Source organism: Humulus lupulus, chromosome 3 (assembly GCF_963169125.1).
Source record: "Humulus lupulus chromosome 3, drHumLupu1.1, whole genome shotgun sequence".
Classification (NCBI taxonomy): Eukaryota; Viridiplantae; Streptophyta; class Magnoliopsida; order Rosales; family Cannabaceae; genus Humulus; species Humulus lupulus.
In genome coordinates this window covers 79,352,433-79,372,085 of record NC_084795.1, presented here as the reverse complement: position 1 = coordinate 79,372,085, position 19,653 = coordinate 79,352,433, and the positions used below count along the sequence as shown (strand labels likewise).

Here is a 19,653-nt window from a genome sequence, read left to right as displayed (position 1 = left end):
CTAAAAGAAAAAGTAAGTTCGTTTTTTATAACTTATTTTGGTATCGATAATCTATAAAATTAATTTATATTTATTAATTTTACAGTTTGGTGGGAAGACGCAATATTGTGAGATTGCAGACCTCTTGCCAATCCAACACGAATGGTTAGGTCAATTGATGACATACATTTATCAGTAAGCCTATTTTGTTTATAAGTTCGTTTAGTTGTAAGTTATTAGTTTTTTGTAAATGTATTAATGTTAAGGGCTAGTTATCTTACTTAAGTAATTGTGTTTTATATGCTTATGTATAACATTTTTAATTAATAAAAGTCATCATATTTTTATTCAATATTGTAAATTCATATAATTAAATCGTTGAAAAAGAATTAGGCCAAAATATATATATATATATATTAATTAGATCATTTAAATATATATATAAATAAAATTAGACCAAAATATATATATATATAAATAGAAATCGTCCATTTAAAAATAATCAGAAATACTAAGAAATAATCGTTGAAAAAGAATTAGGCTAAAATATATATATATATTAATTAGACCATTTAAATATATATAAATAAAATTAGGCCAAAATATATATATAAATAGAAATCGTCCATTTAAAAATAATCAGAAATTTATATTAATTAAAAAGCTGGGGCACTTTCTACTTCAGTTTTTAGGTAGAACCGAAGTAAAAGGGCCACTTTCCACTTCGATTTTACCTAAGAACCGAAGTAGAATATCCCCTTTCTACTTCGGTTCTTAGGTAAAACTGAAGTGGAAAATGGCCCTTTTACTTTGGTTTTACCTAAAAACCGAAGTAGAAAGTGCTCAGGATGGTCGCATATATTCACTTTTTACTTCGGTTATTATGTAAAACCGAAGTAGAAAGTGGAGATTCTACTTCGATTTTTAACTAGTTTTTACTTCGCTCCGAACTTCTGCGGTTGCGAATTTTAGCGAAAACCGAAGTAAATCAAGCTTAAAAACCAAAATAAATCAAGCTTAAAAACCGAAGTAAAAGCCCATTTTCCTTGTTGTGTATATGTGTTGTTTAATTTTTCTATATATGTATGATCCTTAATAATATTAATGATTTTTAGAAACTCCCTCCCTATGCATTCTGCTGCGGATTATGATATTTTTCTAATTTAATACCAACATGTATTTTAATCTAAGTTGTGGAGGGTAGAGATTAACAATTTTTTAACTTCATTATGATAATGACAATACTCAACTAAAACAGTATACTGTTATTTATTCAAAAAATTTCACGAGTTACAATTGTTTTTTAATACATAATGATGAAATTGAGTACAGTGATACAAATTATATTTATTATAATAATTTGTATTTTTGAGACTAAGAATTTTAATAGAAAATTATGTTAAGGACTAAAAACAAAACAAAATATTGTAATGTCCCCATATACAATATATTTTTCATTAATATTTAGTTGCTTCTATTGATTTGGAGTTGTATATTGCATGGAATTAAGCACTTAGTTTGTTTGTATACAGTAAGTATTACTCCATTTAATTTCGTTAAAAAATAATAATAGAAAAAAGAAAGAGGTAGTGACATGTATATTAAAAATATTGTGTAGCATTTAAGTTTCTTTGTCTCACAATACCTTTATTTATGATTTTTAAATTAAAGAAGATGTAAATGGTCAAGATTTTCAACTGAGAAAATCCCCCAACAAGCAACATTTTCAATAACGTCTACAAATAGAAATTAAAGAACAAGTATGTTGCAATAGTTGGAAAAGAAGATCTAAGAACTTTATAAGTTAAAATTATTGCTAGAATTTCAATCCAGAACCATGCAACTTCTGCTCAACTATAGAGTCTATTTTTTTGGTCATTTCTGGTGTTAAATAATTCACCCAATCTCCAACCTCACCGCGCCGGAAAAATGCTTTATTCTCCTCGCCAGACGACAATTTTCCAGTCCTATTCACCTCCAGATTACTCAAATTATCAAAAGTACACAGCTCCAAGATACGTGTCACATCACCGTTGTTCTCTTCTTCAGTAGAGAATGGAAACCCAAGGAACTCAGCCAGCTTTTTGACGTGGGAAAAGGGTTCTTTCCTCATGTCGTCGTAGTTTAAAAATAACACCTTCTCGGGCCTCTCCGAGCTCACTTTCCAGTACCCTAGAGAGTGGTCCCAAACAGGTCCGTACGAGCTAACTCCCTCACAGAATTTTTCAAACGACTCCTCTATGGTGTTCTGGGCACAACTCTCGGGCTTTAACCGGTTAGTGAAGTGCCAGAGAGAGACAAAAACGTCCTTAGGGTTTCTACAGAGGTAAACGAGTTTGCAGGGTGAGTTTTTAACTGAGTCAGGCAGAGAAACGTAAGGCAAATGAGTGGAGAGGAATCTTGGACTATCTACAGAGGCCTTGAAAATAGAAGAAAGATCGGGGATCACATGCTTACTCTTACTGGGCATGTAGAGACTAAGTTCTAAGATGGGTACGAGAGTGTGAGGGTTGGTGGTGAGTAATGGGTGATTGTGTTTGGTGTCCGGGAAAACTGAGCGGTTGACCAGAGAGAAAATGATGGCCTTGAGCCATGTGGTGCCTGATTTAGGAGTGGTCACTAGGAGAATATCATTGTCAAGTGATTTGAAATGTTTTTGGATAGACAGAACACCTTGAATCTGCCTGGTTGAGTGCCAAAACCCTTGGTATAGATGGAGATAAGAAGCTAGCCAACCCTTTTCTCGTGGTAGAGAAAGAACCATGTTTTTGAATTCTGGAACGATATCGTTTTCTTGGAGATAACAGGGGATGAGATGGGATGGTAGAGGAGAGGGTTCATCTTTTGAAATAATGGCAGACATGATAATAGAGATCTAGTGTGGAGAAAATTCCTTGGCAACTATGCGTAAGCGGTCTGATATATTTAAAGAGATAATGAACATTATATTATAAGAATATTTGGATATGAAAGATAACACTCAATATCATATGCACAAAATAATAATTTTTATAACACGTTTAATATAAATATAAATATATATATTATTACATGTGTAGATCTACCTGCATTTTTCAATACTATAGTCCATATGAAGCCAGGAACAACCACGTTCTAATTGCGTGGTATCCTAACCACTCCAGCATCTTACAACGGCTACTTTCGACCAAATATTATATTATTTTAATAAATAAAAAGAAAATAGATAACCCCAAGTTGATGTTTAAATATTTTCAGTGGTGTTTAAAGTAAAAAAAGAAAAGTTAAATAAATCGTGGCCGACCAACAAATTCCAACCAATATTGGCTATTATGAACCAATTACCCCTTGGTTTTACACCGACGCTCAAGATGTGAGCTGATAATTGGTACAACTGAATTCTTTACACGAACCAAATATGCATTTATGAACCAATTATTTGTTTTATTGGATAGCACGTTTCCACCAGTAAGGGGGCCGCGGGCTTGTAAGCATTTGGGCCAGGACAAATTTTTATAATATAATATGTATATATAAAATGATATTTTTGTAAAATTAAGACAATTTTTGTATAGAAGTATAATACTATTTTTCAAAATGGGGGCCTATAGGTCTTACCCATGCCTAGGCCAGCCTACCACTTGTCACATCATGTTCTTTGCCTTGTTGAGCAAGCTCCTCTATACTTAATAATGTAAATCAAGTAAAAAGGAAAATAAGGCAGTAATGAGTTAGCAAATATATTTTATAACATTTTAGAATATATTATTTATTTAATTAATAATTATTTACAATTTAAATTCAAATATATTCTATATAGAAGTTTCTAAAAAAATATTTAGGCAAATTTTCCAATATTATCTTTCTAGAACTACCCCTAAGTTTTCCTATATAAACCGAGGAGAAAAGATTATTTAAAAAAAACCTTAAATTCTCATTCATTTTGGGATCTAGAGATCAATACTCTTTGAAATTCCAGTTTTAGTAATTACCAAATTAATTAAACCATGTGAATTAATTAAAGTGCGGAATGGTAATTAATTGTATAAACAGATTTCAGTTCTATCAGGACAGAATCCGAACTTGTCAAGACAGAAACTGAACACAATAAAAAGACAGTGCAAAAGCAATAAAGAACACAACAAATTTTTACATGGTTCAGAAACTGTTATCAAAAAAATTGGCATTTGATAACGTGGCAAGTAATCCCTGGACACGTGGCTGACACCTGGAAAAGCTCTGTTAGTACATCGACCAGAAGACGTATTAGAAACAGTTAGCGGCCCAGTTTTACCTGCGACCAGTCTGGTCGCAGGCTCCGCATGCGATGTAATATTACTGTAAAGATCTTTGTAGATCCCGAATTTAACTCACACAATCTCCTGAATATCCGGTTATTTAGGAGAGAATATCGGCAACTAAATCATGTAATCCCCCTTGAGCCTATAAGTAGAAAAAGATAGCTCAAGGGAGGGGGCTTTTGGCTTTCGAATTATGTGATACTAGTATAATTCTATCTGAAATATTGTATTGTTCTTCAGAGGTTGGTGAAACTCATTGAACCCTAGTTCTTTGATCACTCATTTGATTCTTATATCAATAACAGTCTAAGTGGACGTAGGTCATTACCAGATCCTGTGGCCGAACCACTATAAAATATCGTGTTCTTTTTACTTTTTGCCATTCGATTCTTGTCAACACATTCATCCACATCAAGCATATTCTAACTCCGTGTCAGTTGGCCAAATTATGGTCAACAGAAACCCTTTCGGATAACCTACTCCTTGGGGCCACGCCCAGAGAATAAAATCAATTAATAAAGAATCACAAGTACAAAATATTGACTTAAACAAAACAAGACTCTCTCTTGAGATTTGCCGCAACTTTGTTGTACTTCTCTTCACTAATCTGATCTTGATTGAAATGCTCAACCACTTGAACCCCCTTCAATGGCCAGCAAGTGATTGTATCCTCCCGATGCAAGGCTTATAAAAATCCTCTCCCGAAGACTATAAAAATTATGTTCAAATTACAATGTGTATTCACTCATGAACGTAGTGTAAACTCACCACAAAAACTAAATACTCATTTTTCTACAAGATCACGTGAATACTATGATCTTGAATACAAATAAGGTACTCTCACAAATACAACACACTCATAAATTATGCACCTAAGAGTTCCCTTTTTTCTTAAAGCCTTACAGACCTATTTATAGAGTCCATTTCGTGCTCATAAAGACTGAGAATGAATCTCCTAATAAAAGCAAGAATATTTGAAGATATTCTTGATTGATGAACAATTGCCTTTATTAGAAGATGTTGATCCGACAGATACGATTTTGGTGGAGACAGCTAATACTTGTGTCGAATCAAAATGCTCAAGATAGAAATAACAATTAATGACATCAAAGATTCAACTTCCTGAATTTTATAATCTTGAGCCGCACGAAAATTTAAAGCCAAATATTCCATAAATGACTTTGAGTAAGTACTGAATATTTGCTTTAAATAAACAAGATATATCTTCCCTTTATAATCAAATTGTGATAATATAAAGTTAAATAAGGAATGTAAATATTCAGAAAATGACAAGAAAGGGAAAGTGAATTCCGAAAATCACAATAAAAGGAAAACAAAATTTGATCTTTAGTTAAAAAGATATTTCTATAAAATATGTCAATTTTAGGATTTACAATTTCCCCCTTTGACAATTTTATAGAAAAGGCATATCTATTTTTTAAAAGATCCCTGCATGAAACAAGTGAGTGCTTAAATTCACAAGAGTCGCAAAATGACTCCCCTTGCCAAAAATAACCAAAGCACAAGACAAAAACAGTTAACAAAAACCAATGAGAAACTACATGTCAAACAACATAATCAAAGCACCAAAAATAGAGTTACTCTCTCTCCCCCTCATTGTCTAAGACAATGCAAAATAACAACGAAACAAAACAAAACAAAGACGAATTTAGTGTTCTTTTACATTTATCAAAAGCAAATAAAAATAGATTGAAAAGAACGATAACCATCATGGAGCAGGAGTGGTAGATGCATTAATGATGGCCAACGAAGGAAGAATTTGGCGCTGAGTATCCTCCATGGTAGTGAACCGTTCGGAGAGACTTGCAATTCTTGTCTGAACAAAAGCGAGAACAGTCGGGAAAGCAGGGGTGTCAAGCTCGACATTGCCAGACCCAGAACCTACCAGATTAATGCTTTTGACCTTGTGAGCTGTGGACAGAGCATGGTCATCTTTAACAGTGTAGGTAGGTCCAAGCAAAGGAGAAGTCAAGGTCTCGTGGGACTTCTTCAAAGGACGCTGAGAGTCCAAAAGTTTGTAAATGACTTGCGGAAACATCAAGTATTGACCCTTGGTTTTGGCACCACTCAAGGACATGATTTGATCAAAAATAATAGCAGGAAGATCGATGGGGACACTAGTCCCAATTTTCAACAATAGAAAAGCCATATCTTGAGTGATGGTTGAGGAATGAGTGGTAGGCATCCAATTGAACATGATAATTTTGAAAAGTGCACCATAATAGTAAGTAAGATCTGAGACCTGTAGAGAGGCACTTGGTTCCCACACCATAGCTTGACCAACCAATTCAGACAAGACTTAATCCTTTACAAACTCAATAGAATCATCAATCTCAATAGGAATGAGATTGAGGGCCTTAGCAATTTCAGTAGGACTAAACTTATACCAATGACCCCTAACATACACTTTATGAAAAATAAAAGAAGTATGATCTAACAGCTTATCATTCAAATTTGCATAGAATTCCTTAACAACCCAAGGCACAAACCCATCAAAACCAGACAAAGATCGTAACCAACTTATTTCCTCTAAAGTAAGTAAGACCCCAAAAACACAATGAGAAGCAAAAAGGAAATTACGTTCACTAATAAAGTGAAGATGCTCATAAAATTGCATATTTTTCTCATTACCATTAAAACAGAAAGTAAGAGAATGAGCTTTGAAAGAACCTGAGGTACGGATAGGGGCACCTTTTTGTTTAGTGAGTTTGCTAGAAAATTCGAGAAATGCCAATGGTGTTGTGCCCTTTGGATCAGATGCAACAGGAGTGGTTTCTAACGAGTCTTCTTCAGATTCAGTCTCCTCCTCAAAATCTTCAAGAGGAACTTCAGGAATCGGCTTGGTCAAGGAAGGGTCCAACTAAGGCAGTGAGTCTTCCGTTTCAGGAGAAACATCCTCTGACGAGGTGCAAGGAGGTGGGTTGATTTTTGCCTTCAATTTGAATCTTGATAAAGGAGATGAATCGGAGATGGAGCTAGTACCTTTTGTTGGAGCCACTTTAGCCTTCTTGGTTCTCTTTGTTCTAGCGACTTTGGATTTGCGTTTGCCCTTTGCCTTGGGGGTCAACACATCAGGGGATAACGAAGATTCAGAGTCATGATCAGATGGATTAGACACAACTTAGTGGAGACTGATTGAGAACGACTTGTATTCAAGGCAGGATTGGATTTTACTTGACCTTCGGATGAGGCGAGTGGAATTGCCGAGGCTAGGTTTTGCTAAGCATCAAGGTTGGGAAAGGTAACTCCTTTACTCGTAGCCCCAATCAAAGTAGCTCCTTCAAGACCCGAAAGAGCAAGAACCTTCTTTCTTGCTGTGGTCTTGGGTCGACAGCCTATAGGTGGTGAGACAACAAGGATAGATGCTGGAGCAGTTGGAGTGGCAGTGGGAACTGACTTAGGAACTATCTCTTTCTGAGACTTCACAGATTTGGAGGTAGAACCACGACCCCGGGTCTTCATGGTTGCTAAGAGAGAAACAAATGAAACACACAAAGAACAAAACCCTAAACACTTTGGTTATAAGTGAGAGAGAAAAACAAGAAAACACTGAGAATTAAACAACCAAAGTGAATCCGAATATATAGAGTATTTGGTGCACAAATGAGGCAAGTTCGAAAATGGGTAACCAAAAATGGGTAACCGAATTTAATGTGATAAATGTCAAAATATCTCATTTTTAAAACAAATTCTTTCACACCTCAAAATTGGAAACTTTTTGCAAGATTTTGAATATATTGAGATAAAACAAATAAATTGCATCAATTAGTTTTTCAAACTTAAATTTTTTTAAGTGCACGGTCAAAAAACCAGATTATTATATATATATTTTTGTATTTAAGAAAAATTTGTAGAAAGTAAAATGTAAATTGACATACCATATGTCTCCATGTAAATGCCAAGTCCTGGTCAAGAGAAACAAGATAACCATATTTTTTCACAAATTAGAGAAATGAGTTGTAATTAAAATACTAAGTGACCATAATTCAAAAAATATACCAATCAAAAAACATATTTTAATCAATTCATTATATGTATGAGTCTTACAACAATCTCGCACAGTTTAGTTAACAGGCATATGTGTATGCATGTGTAATCAATTTGGCGTTTCTTTTTGGCCTTTTAAAGCTCGGGTCATTTCCCATGTTTGGCAATTGTAGCCTTTTTCAAATTGTAACCATAATTGAGGCTATAACTCTTATACTGATGGTAGTCCTTTACACTGGTAGAGTATCCTCCAATATAATTGCTAATTACCTGGTACCAACTTAGTTAGTGTGGGCTTTCACACATCAGTACATGTAGCTCTTTTCCAAAATGGAGCCTGAAAAAAAAAACTGGATTAAGGAATGCTCATACAAATACAAACATAATGATTTGATCAAATATGAATTGGATGGTCTTTAATTTTTCAAATATGGTTTTTATTCCTCACAAAGTATAAGACTTATAACGTTCATTTTCTAAAATTAAAAAAATATCCTCATCAAATTTCTTCCAAACAGGACAAAAGATTTACACAAACACATACGCAAGGCAAGATAATCAATTTATTTGCAATTTCAAATAAAACAAACCCCCAAGGATTTCCTGAGGGAATCAAATCTGACCGTGTCTAAAGCTTTAGTAAAAATATCTGCAATTTGTTTGTTAGTCTCAACATATTCTAAAATCAAACTTTTGTTTTCAACAAGTTCCCTAATAAAATGATGATGAATGTCAATATATTTGGTGCGAGAGTGCTGAACAAGATTTTTGGAGATATTAATAGCACTTGTATTATAAAAAAAAATGGTTAAAGTTTTAATATCAAACCCATAGTCTGCCAACATTTGTTTCATCCACAAAAGTTGAATACAACAACTTCCAGTAGCTATGTACTTAGCTTCGGCTATTGCCAAGGAGATGGAGTTTTGTTTTTTTCTATGCAAGGAGACCAAATTGTTTCCTAAGTAAAAACAACCACCACTTGTACTTTTGCGATCATCAGTGTTTCCTGCCTAATCTGCATCACTATAACACACAAGGTTAGAATTTGTTTCTTTGGAGTACCAGATGCCTAAATCAAGTGTATTATTGATGTAACGAATAATTCTTTTTACACTAGTCACATGAGACTCCATGGGGTTCCCTTGGAAACATGCACACACTCCAACACTATAACTGATGTCAGGGCGACTAGCAATTAAGTATAGGAGACTCCCAATCATTTTCCTGTAAAGAGTTGGATCAACTTTCTTCCCATTCTAATCTTTAGATAAATTGACAGTAGTACCCATGGGAGTTTTAGTAGGTTTAGATGCATCGAGTCCAAATCTCTTCACTAAATTTCTGGCATACTTGTTTTGTGAAATGAAAATTCCCTTGTCTGACTACTTCACTTGGAGTCCTAAGAAAAAATTGAGTTCTCCTACCATGCTCATCTCAAACTCTTCCTGCATTTGTTTCACAAATTCCTGTACTAGAGAATCATTAGTAGAACCAACACATTATATCATCAACATATATTTCTGCTATCATAATATTTGTATCAACATTTTTGATAAAAAAGTGTTTTGTCTACTCCCCCTCTCTTGTATCCCTATTTGAGACCAAAAAATGAAGTTAGTCTCTCATACCAAACCCGTGTGGCTTGTTTCAACCCATACAAAGCTTTTTGCAATTTAAAAACATGATTAGGACAGTAAGGTTCCTCAAATCCTTTAGGTTGTTCCACATAAGCTTCTTCATTCAAAAATCCATTTAAAAAAGCAGATTTGACATCCATTTGGAACAATTTAAAGCCAAGAACACATGAAATAACTAATAATAATCTTATGGATTCAAGTCTTGCAACAGGGGCAAATGTCTCATCAAAATCAATTCCTTCAACTTGAGTGTACCCTATGCAACTAGTCTAGCTTTATTTCTTATTATGGTTCCAAATTCATTAGTTTTATTTTTAAATATCCACTTTGTACCTATAACATTAGTATGACTCGGTTTAGGGACAAGGATCCATACCTCATTCCTTGTTAATTGATCTGGCTCTTCTTGCATAGCATTGATCCATGATTCATCATTTAAGGCTTCCTTCACATTTTTTGGTTCCAATGTAGAAGTAAAACAAACAAATTGAACCAAGTTTACATACCTCTTTCGAGTGACCATACTCTCTTCAAGATTTCCCAAAATAAGATCAGAAGGGTGACTCTATTTTACTCTGGTTAATGGTACTTTTCGAACGGAGTCAAAAGAAATGACTGGATTTTCCTTCTCTATTTGTCCAGTTGTTGCTTTGACAGAATCAATGTCTGATACGTCATCAGTAGATGTTGTCGCCTCTGAAGGTTGTGCTGTCAGATCTGCCATATCTTTATGATGTCGAACATCAATGAACCTGTCAATTTCCTCCACATGGGAGTACTCAGGAAAATATTTTAGATCATCAACAACCATATTAGCAGATTCCATAAAAGTTTGGGTTCTCGTGTTATAAACACGATAAGCCCTACTATTGGTGGAATATCTAAGAAAAACTCCCAAATTGCTTTTGGCATCAAATTTTCCCAGAATCTCACGATCTCTAAGAATATAACACAGACACCCAAATACATGAAAATAATTGACATTGAGTTTTCTACCTTTCCAGATCTCATATGGAGTTTTATTTGTACCTGGACGCAGAAAAACACAATTATGTGTGTAACAAGCAGTGTTAATTGCTTTAGCCCACAATTTCTTTGTGAGTTTTTTGCTATTTAGCATAACTCTGGCCATTTCCTGCAAAGTACGATTTTTCTGTTCCACTACCACATTTTGTTATGGGGTTTTGGGTGCAGAAAATTCATGCAAAATTCCAAAAGATTTACAATATTCATCATAAACAGAATTTTCAATCTCCTTACCATGATCACTTCGTATTCTTACAATCTTTCCAATGTTACAATTTTTTTCAACTCTTAGTCTTGTACATAGAGTTTGAAAAGCTTCAAATGTATCTAATTTTTCTCTTAAGTAATCTACCCAAGTAAATCTAGAAAAATCATCCACACATACAAAAATGTATCTCTTGCCATTAATACTTTCAACCTGTATAGGACCCATGAAATCCATATGCAATAATTCCAACACATTTGAAGTATTAATATTAGATAGTACTTTATGGGAAATTTTCAACTATTTTCCCAAGTGACATGATTCACACTTACCAAGTGATTGTTTACCCAACTTGGGTATACCACAGATGAGGCCTGCATTAGCAATCTTTTTCAAGTTCTTGAAATTTATATGTCCAAGTTTTTCATGCTACAAATCAGTATTATTAAAACTTGATGATGACGCATGACATGTGAATTTTTGTGTGAGTGTGTAACAATTATCCAAAGAACGAGAACCTTTAAGAACAATGTCACCATTTTGATTTATAACATTACACTCATCATGCGAAAAATTAACAAGAAACCCTTGGTCACAAATTTGGCTTATGCTAATTAAGTTGGTTTTCAGCCCATCAACAAGAAGCACATTTTTCAGTTTTGGTAACCCTTCAATGTTTAAAGTACCTTTACTTAAAATATTTCCTGTCATTCCATCCCCGAAAGTTACTACTCCACACTTCAAGGATTTGAAGTTGGTGAGTATGTTGGAATTACCTGTCATATGTCTTGAACAACTGCTATCAAAGTACCATGAACTAGATGCATGTATTTTATAACTGGTAAAGGTAGCCAAGCAAACACAGTTATCTTTCTTGACCTATATTGTTTTTGATTTCGAATTTCTTTTGGTCAAGAATTGATTCATGCTACCAAAGTGTTTAACATAATTATTTTTAAACAAATTTAACAAAGAAAAATACTTAGGCCTTATGTATCCTTTCATCCCACAAAAATGACAAAATGGTACAAATTGTCCAATGTTTCTCTTTGGAGAAATTTTCTTTAGTTGTAGATCTGTTGGAACGGATGAAAACTTCGTGGTCTCTGAAGAGTTACTTGTTCCTGCAAAACGGTTAGTTGGCACAACAGTCGGATAGTTCATGGATTTTACAAAAACTGTTTTTCTTGAGGATTTAGATCCATTAGATCCTAATCCACTGTAATCACCAACCTTTTTTCCCTGTAGAGAGAATATCATCCAAAATTCCAAATCTTGGATTAAGCCTTTTGACACCTTTTTGCATAAGATCAATTTCTTTACTCAAAGAATTAATTTCATCATTTTTAGAAGCAATAATCATCTCAAGTTCTTCTATTTTTTCAACAGATTTTTTATTATTACTAGCCATTAATTGATTCTCAGAGCAAACTCTCAGCCATTGATCATACATTATTTTATAAGACTCTTTCAATGACTCCTCATCTAAGTTAGAATCATTAGAGTCAATGTCAGAATTCTCATGATTCTCAACAGAATTATTAAGGCATAACAAATCCTTGTAATCAACTGAAGAAAAAACCATACCTTTGTGAACAGAGGTTAAGGCAACATTGTTTTCTTCCTCACCACTCTGCTCAGAGTCTTGATCACTCCAAGTGGCTGCCATGACTTTCTTTTTCTTTAAGGTATTTGCACACTCAGATTGAATGTGTCCAAATCCTTCACATTCTCTGCACTAAATACCCTTTTTATTAGTCTCAAAGGGTTTAGAAAAATTGCCTTTTGGGTTTTTTAATATGGCCTTTTTGTTTCCCAATTTCTTTCTGTACTTTTGAAATTTTTTTGTTAACAAAGCCATCTCATCATCCAAACTTTCCTTCTTTTCTCTGGAAGATTTCAAGGCAATAGATTTCTCCCTGATTTCTTCTATTTTACCTTTTTGTCTAATTTGTTGGTTTAGTTCAAAAGTTCGGAGTGCACCCATCAATTCTTCTACTTTTATTTTGTCTAGATCTTTTGCTTCTTCAATTACAGTTAGCTTAGTCTGAAACCTGTCAGGAAGAACTCTAACAATTTTTCGAACCAAAACATTCTCTTCAAGTTTCTCACCAAGAGAAAAATATTCGTTAGCAATATCTAACAATTTCTCATAAAATTTAGCGACGGTTTCATTTTCAAATTTTTTTGTGAGCATAACAAGCCTGGAACGCTTGACATCAGCAGTTCCTTCAAATTGAGTTTGAAGGATTTGCCAAGCATCTTTGGCCGAAACACATGAAGAAATCAATTTAATGTAACCTTCACCAACACCATTGAAAATAGCATGTAATGCTTTATTATTGTAACTGGACAGTTTATCTTCGCCATCAGTCCAATCAAGTTTAGATTTTACCTTAGTTACATCATTGTTTTCTGCTGGAGGACTCTAACCACTCAAAACAGCTCTCCAAGCCTTTTCATCTTGAGATTTGATGAAGGCTCTCATTCTAACTTTCCAATATGGATAGTTCAAATCATTGAGTAAAGGGGGCAAGTTATGGAGCCTCCTTCTGTGAAAAAAGACATTGCCAGAACTAGAACAACAAACGGAATAAACCAAGATCACACTAAAAAATGAGTGACCCGCTCTGAAACCAATTGAAATTATGGTTTTAGTAATTACCAAATTAATTAAACCATGTGAATTAATTAAAGTGCGGAATTGTAATTAACTGTTTAAATAGATTTCAGTTCTGTCGGGACAGAATCCGAGCTTGTTATTTATAGTAGAGTATTAATGACTCTTAGTATGCTGAAATTTCAAAATGAAAAATAGAGAGAATGAATAGTGTCTATACCCATTAACAATGTGTGGTTACAAAATTCTCCCAAAAATTTTCTCTCTCCCTCCCTAGATGAAGGGATGTCATATTTATAGTAGAGTACTAATGACTCTTAGTACACTGTGGTCCCCGGGGACACGACCCTGCATATGCAGTTTACAGGTGGTAGTGGTGCTAGGAGTGTGGTGGTCGGTTTTAGTACATGCAGAGGGTCTACGGGAGCACCTCCACTTTAGTACCTAGTTATACCTCCACCATTTTTTTAGTACGAACGTCAAAGGTTGGCTGAGAAGGACCACATCATGTACCCTATTTGTACGACTACTACTACTCTGGTGTGGTGTTTAGGGTCAGACACCTGGGGCATTCAGGGCCGTACCCCCACACGTACTTCGTATCCGTATGATCTCTTTTGAGACATTCGTGGGTTTTCTTATACTCATAATGCATCCTACTCACTTAAACTTTAAGTGTTGGAGCCTTTATGGGTCATCATGGGAGATACGATCCTAAAAGGCATAGGAGGCCAGAGCCTTGAGGTGCCGGTCGCGGGGGGAAGAACCTTGTGCAAGGTTATGTCTTGCGAGGTGTGCTACCGAGGGTCAATGGCGTGAGGCACAGGCTAGAGGCGCAAGGCGCTGGTGTCTCACGAGGCGGGGTGCCGAGGGCCTATGGCGCAAGGCGCTAGTGTGCTGGTGCACGAGGTGCGAGCCAAAGGCGCGAGGTGCTGGTGTCTCGCGAGGCAGGCTGCCAAGGGCCAGTGGCGTGGTTCCCATGGCACGAGGCCATTGGTGGCCGTGCGAGGCGAGGTGTACCAGGGGTCACGTCCTCGCAAGGGCCTCGCATGAGGCATGGGTCTCACGTGGGGTGAGACACAAGGTTGCTTGGCGTGCCCGAGGTCACTAGGGGAAAGCCTCAACTTTTCTCTAGAGTGTCGACTGTGGCCCTCTTAGGATCATGTCCAATTTTTGGCATCCACAATGTTAATCTATGAAAAAAAAATCATCAACATAACACAATCCATATTTTCTTAAAAAAAACCTATACACATAAACACATTCACATTAATTTATATACACGTACATATATATATAAAAAATAAACATATACATATATAACCCCAAAAAAATAAACTAAAGATAAATAAAAATGAGTATATACCTCTATTAATGCTCCAATCAACATAGAGGCACCCACTCAAAATCCTTGCACAATATGAAAAACTAAAAAAAAAAACTATCACAAACCATTTTTACCATATACAAAACTCAAACAAATATTGACAAAAAATACATTTCAATGAACAAAATACAAAATAATGAGTGATAAATACACTTACCTGAAGAAATGGGGCCAAAAACTTCCCTAACAATCGACTAAACGGAGTTGGGTGGCGAAGATGGTGAAAGACCGTCTCTGTTTTTCAGTTTTTTAGAAAAATGGGGAAAGAAAGTGGCTTGGGTTGGGTTAATGACGATGGACTCTATAGCGACGACACATCATCACTATAGGTAATGACTAGTCATCGCTGATATCAAACGTACCATTTCACTCAAACGGTGAGACCCTATAGCAACAACATGGCATCGTTGTAGGATAGTGAATAGTATAGGAATCCCATTATGTGCTACATGCCTACCTTATAACGACGATAGGCAGTGAAAAATTGACTTAAATTTTTTGGTAGTTCACATTCCCACGTTTTTTTCTTGGTCTTATTGCGACGACTTGTCGTCGCTATAGAGTACAAAATAACTGACTAGTGGATTAAATTTTACTCTATAGTGACGACATGTCGTCACTATAGGGGAGAGAAAATAGGCAACCAACTCTTGGCAGTTAAGTTCCCTCCCTATCCTACAGCGATAGCATGTCGTTGCTCTAGAATAACATATTTTCCTCTTTTTGTTCCACGATGACTCTACAACGATGACAAGTTGTCGCTATAGGGGGTGCAAATAGGCAACCAACTCTGGGCGATTGAGTTCCCTGAGCATTCTACAGCGACGACAGGTCATCGCTATAGACAAACATATTTCCCTCTCTTTTTTTACGAAGACCCTACAGCGACGAAATGTCGTCGCCATAGAGTTAGTCCTCGCCTCATGTTCCCTCCAAATTCCTAGAACCCTACAGTGACGACTTGTCACTTAGGGTATCAGGTATTTTGGAGGGCCTGGTCGTGTGTTGTTGACGACCCTACATCGACGACATGTCGTCACTGTAGCTTATTTTCTTAATAAATTAAGACAAAATAATTTTTCGTGGATTTTTCCTACATACAGCAACGACTTTGGAGTCGTCGCAATAGATGTCGTCACTGTAGAGTCTTTTTCTTGTAGTGATTATTGCCAAGATCACGTCAACAACCACAAAAACCATGCCACCACTACTTAAAAACCACCCTATCTCAGTGATTTAAAAATTATGAGTTTGTGATATCTTGGCGGGCTAGGCCCGTCGAGCATTTCCGGTAGAGATAGAAAATAGAGGCAATATCGATGGTCAAGGGCCACCGAGATTGGATCCACCAATCTCAGCGGGCCTATGTAGCTCGTCGAGATAGGTCCCTTTTTGACAAAGAATTGAGCAATCTCGGGGGGTTTTGGACCACCAATATAGAGGCAATGTCGATGAGCCTGGTTGGGACTGCCGAAATAGGCATCAATATCGATGGGCTAGGCCCTTCGAGAATGAGTATGAGCAGGTTTTCTCGACTGTTCACCTAAAGCCTGCTGAGACGAGGTAATGTTGGGGAAAAATATAATTGTGTATTTTTTTTTCTATTCCCCTTACTATATTTCATTGATTGTATCATGTATTTATGGCAGACCCATAAAATTTATAGTAGATAGACCAATTATAGAATATATATCTAATAACATGCTATGTTAGCCAAAAAGCTCATGGAAAGTGTTATCAATATGTTGTGACACTACTTCAAAATTAGGCTTTCCCGACAGCTTTTAACGGTCACTATTAAGCGACGACGATAGTCGGCTAATTGTCATATTTGCCTATGTTGGCGTATGGGTTAGTACGCTGATAGTTAAAAACTGTCGCTGTTGTTGGCAACGCCAAAAGTTAAAAACTATCGTTGTTGCTGGTTACGTCGACAGTTAAAAATTGTTGTTGTTGTTGGCTACACCAACAGTTATAAATTGTCAATGTTTCTTTCTACAACGACAATTAATAATTGTCGCTAAAAATATATAAAAAATAATAAAATAAGTTGCTTAAAAATGTTATCACTAATAGTATATATATATTTAAAAATTATATAAATATTGAATCAAATGTGAGAATAACAAAACATAACATTCCAACCATAATATAAATTTAAAAACTAAAAGTTTATTCAATATCATAACTCTAAAAATACATCTTTATTAATTGTCCAAAATCAAACTCACATATACAAACCGTACTCATTTAACAAACAAATTATCCAAAACAACAAATAAACATTGAAATGAATAAAGAAAAATCATAACAACTCATATATGACTTCCACCTTTGACATGAATACGCCTTACAGTCTTGTTGCTTGAATCTTGAGCCTCAGTTTTGTAACTTTCAGATTGAGACTTCCTTTACTCTTAAAGAATACAATGGACATAATTGAGCAGTCCACGAAAGAAGAATCTAATCATCTCATAAATTTGAGCATAATCCACAGGACTATATTCGATCTGCAATGACAAGTTTACAAAATGACACAGTAATGAGTAGTATATTTTCCAACATCATAAAAAATTAGAAATAAAATCCACTACAAAATCAAACTTAGAATATTAAGAACAAAAACATAGATACAAGCGCTCAACACAATTAATTTATGCATAATACAAAATACAATCCCAAATCCTTATCATCACGAGCACCACCAGCAAAAAAAAAAAAAAAAGCACAATTGATTTACAACAGAGAAAAAAAAAATACCCAAAAACACAATTCACTTACAATAGGATACAAGGTAAACATATATACATTTTTATTATAAATATTTATATATATATATATACATGACTCCTCTACTTTAATTGCTTTGATTGAAAGTGAACACATATATCAATATTGTTGTAAAGAGAGAGAAACAAAACATAGAGGCACATTTAAGAGGCAACAAAAGGAAAGCGTTTAATGGTGTGCCAAAGAAGAATATATAGCAAATACTATAGCATAATAACACCAATATTGCTAATAAGGCATGACAACAAATTTCTCTTTCATCTAATCGAAAATTAAAATTAATCAAAAAAGACTAAACAACAAAACAAAATAGTATTTATATCACAAACTAGATAAAAAGACTTGCAAAAGCCATATGCAAAGATCTAAGACTTTGACTACTGTATTATATTGCTAAGCCCAAAGCATAACTATCCTGGCAATGTAATCATAGGGACAAGAGCATGTAATTATCACAATTTAAAATAAAGCATGACCTTTGATAATTTGTTTTATTTTTAAAATCATTATAATTAAGCTCACCTTCTCTTCACTTTCAACATTATTAAAATATGACTTCTAATGATCCAAGAGCTCAATTTTGATTGATAATACCCAAACACTAAACAAAAAAGGGTAACTAAAATAGAAATAGCACTCAGGCACTAAAGAAAATAAAGTCAACTTATTCAAAATAATATAAATATATAGCAATAATAGAAACAACACATAAGACTATTGGAATTCACAGGGCTGGATGACAAGAAGGTAAGCCACTTAAATGGCCCCAGAAAATTCACAGGGCTGGATGACGCTTTCTTTTAAATGTGCAAATTCAATGCTATTAATATAGCATTTTCTTGTAGTGAATAATAATACTAAGCATGACAGAGCATAGTAATTCAGAAAACTAACAGATTAAGAAGAAACTTGAACATAAATACTACTGATTAAGCAATATTATGAAACCTGAACATATATCAAATACATTATAGCATAACAAACCAAAAAATTCATAACAAAATTTGAGTTGCTAGTAAGAAAAAGATTGATATTTTACATCACAATTAAATTTAAGTTATCAATGAGAAACTAACAAAAAGAAAAAAGAAAAGAAAAACAGTTACCATTCTTCATCTTCTCCGTTAACACAAAGAGAAACTGCCATAGCCCCATCGCCAGAGCCACCACCCACGACCCCTTCACGAGACCGAGCCACCCACGACCTTGAGCCCGTCATTTGCGTCATTTTCCCAAGACCCCCGAGCCCCTATCGTTTGTGTCGTTTGCCCATGACCGGCCCCCGAGGCCCCACCGTTTGCCCAATACCCACTATTGTTCGTCGTTCGTTTTGTTTGTAGAGGTAGAGATAAATGTAAGGGTGGGTTGCGGCTGGGAAGTAAGAGAGAGAGAGGGTTTAGGGGAAACGGAAAAAAATGTGGGCTGGGTAGAATTTTTAGTTTTTATTTTAATTTTAAATACAAAATTTAATGATATTAAGAAAAAAATACAATAAAATATTAATGATATATTATTAGGTTTTATTTTCTAATTATATTTAAAAACTAACAACTTATAATTTTTTTATTAAAAAATTTAACCATTAATAAGTAACTTACTTTCAACTATTGCTTATTTTATTTAAATATTTTCAACATGGATTTTAAAAAATAAAAAATAAAAACACCAATATTATTAGTGAAATTTTAAAATTATTTTGCAATATTTAACTAATCAAT

The 19,653-nt window shown here is 34.7% G+C and overlaps 1 protein-coding gene and 1 long non-coding RNA gene across 2 annotated transcripts; both read right to left on the bottom strand.

Moving 5' to 3' along the window:
- Positions 1–1,615: 1,615 nt before the first annotated feature.
- On the bottom strand, positions 1,616–2,892 carry LOC133821209 (cytosolic sulfotransferase 12-like). Its single transcript, XM_062253651.1, has one exon. The coding sequence runs from the start codon at positions 2,840–2,842 to the stop codon at positions 1,796–1,798; it is 1,047 nt and encodes a 348-aa protein (XP_062109635.1). The 5' UTR covers positions 2,843–2,892; the 3' UTR covers positions 1,616–1,795.
- A 14,438-nt stretch (positions 2,893–17,330) lies between these two features.
- LOC133821208 (uncharacterized) lies at positions 17,331–19,347 on the bottom strand. Its single transcript, XR_009887380.1, has 2 exons — positions 19,042–19,347; positions 17,331–17,655 (listed from the first exon to the last, which is right to left on the bottom strand). It is a non-coding gene; the product is annotated as an uncharacterized LOC133821208 (long non-coding RNA).
- Positions 19,348–19,653: the final 306 nt, after the last annotated feature.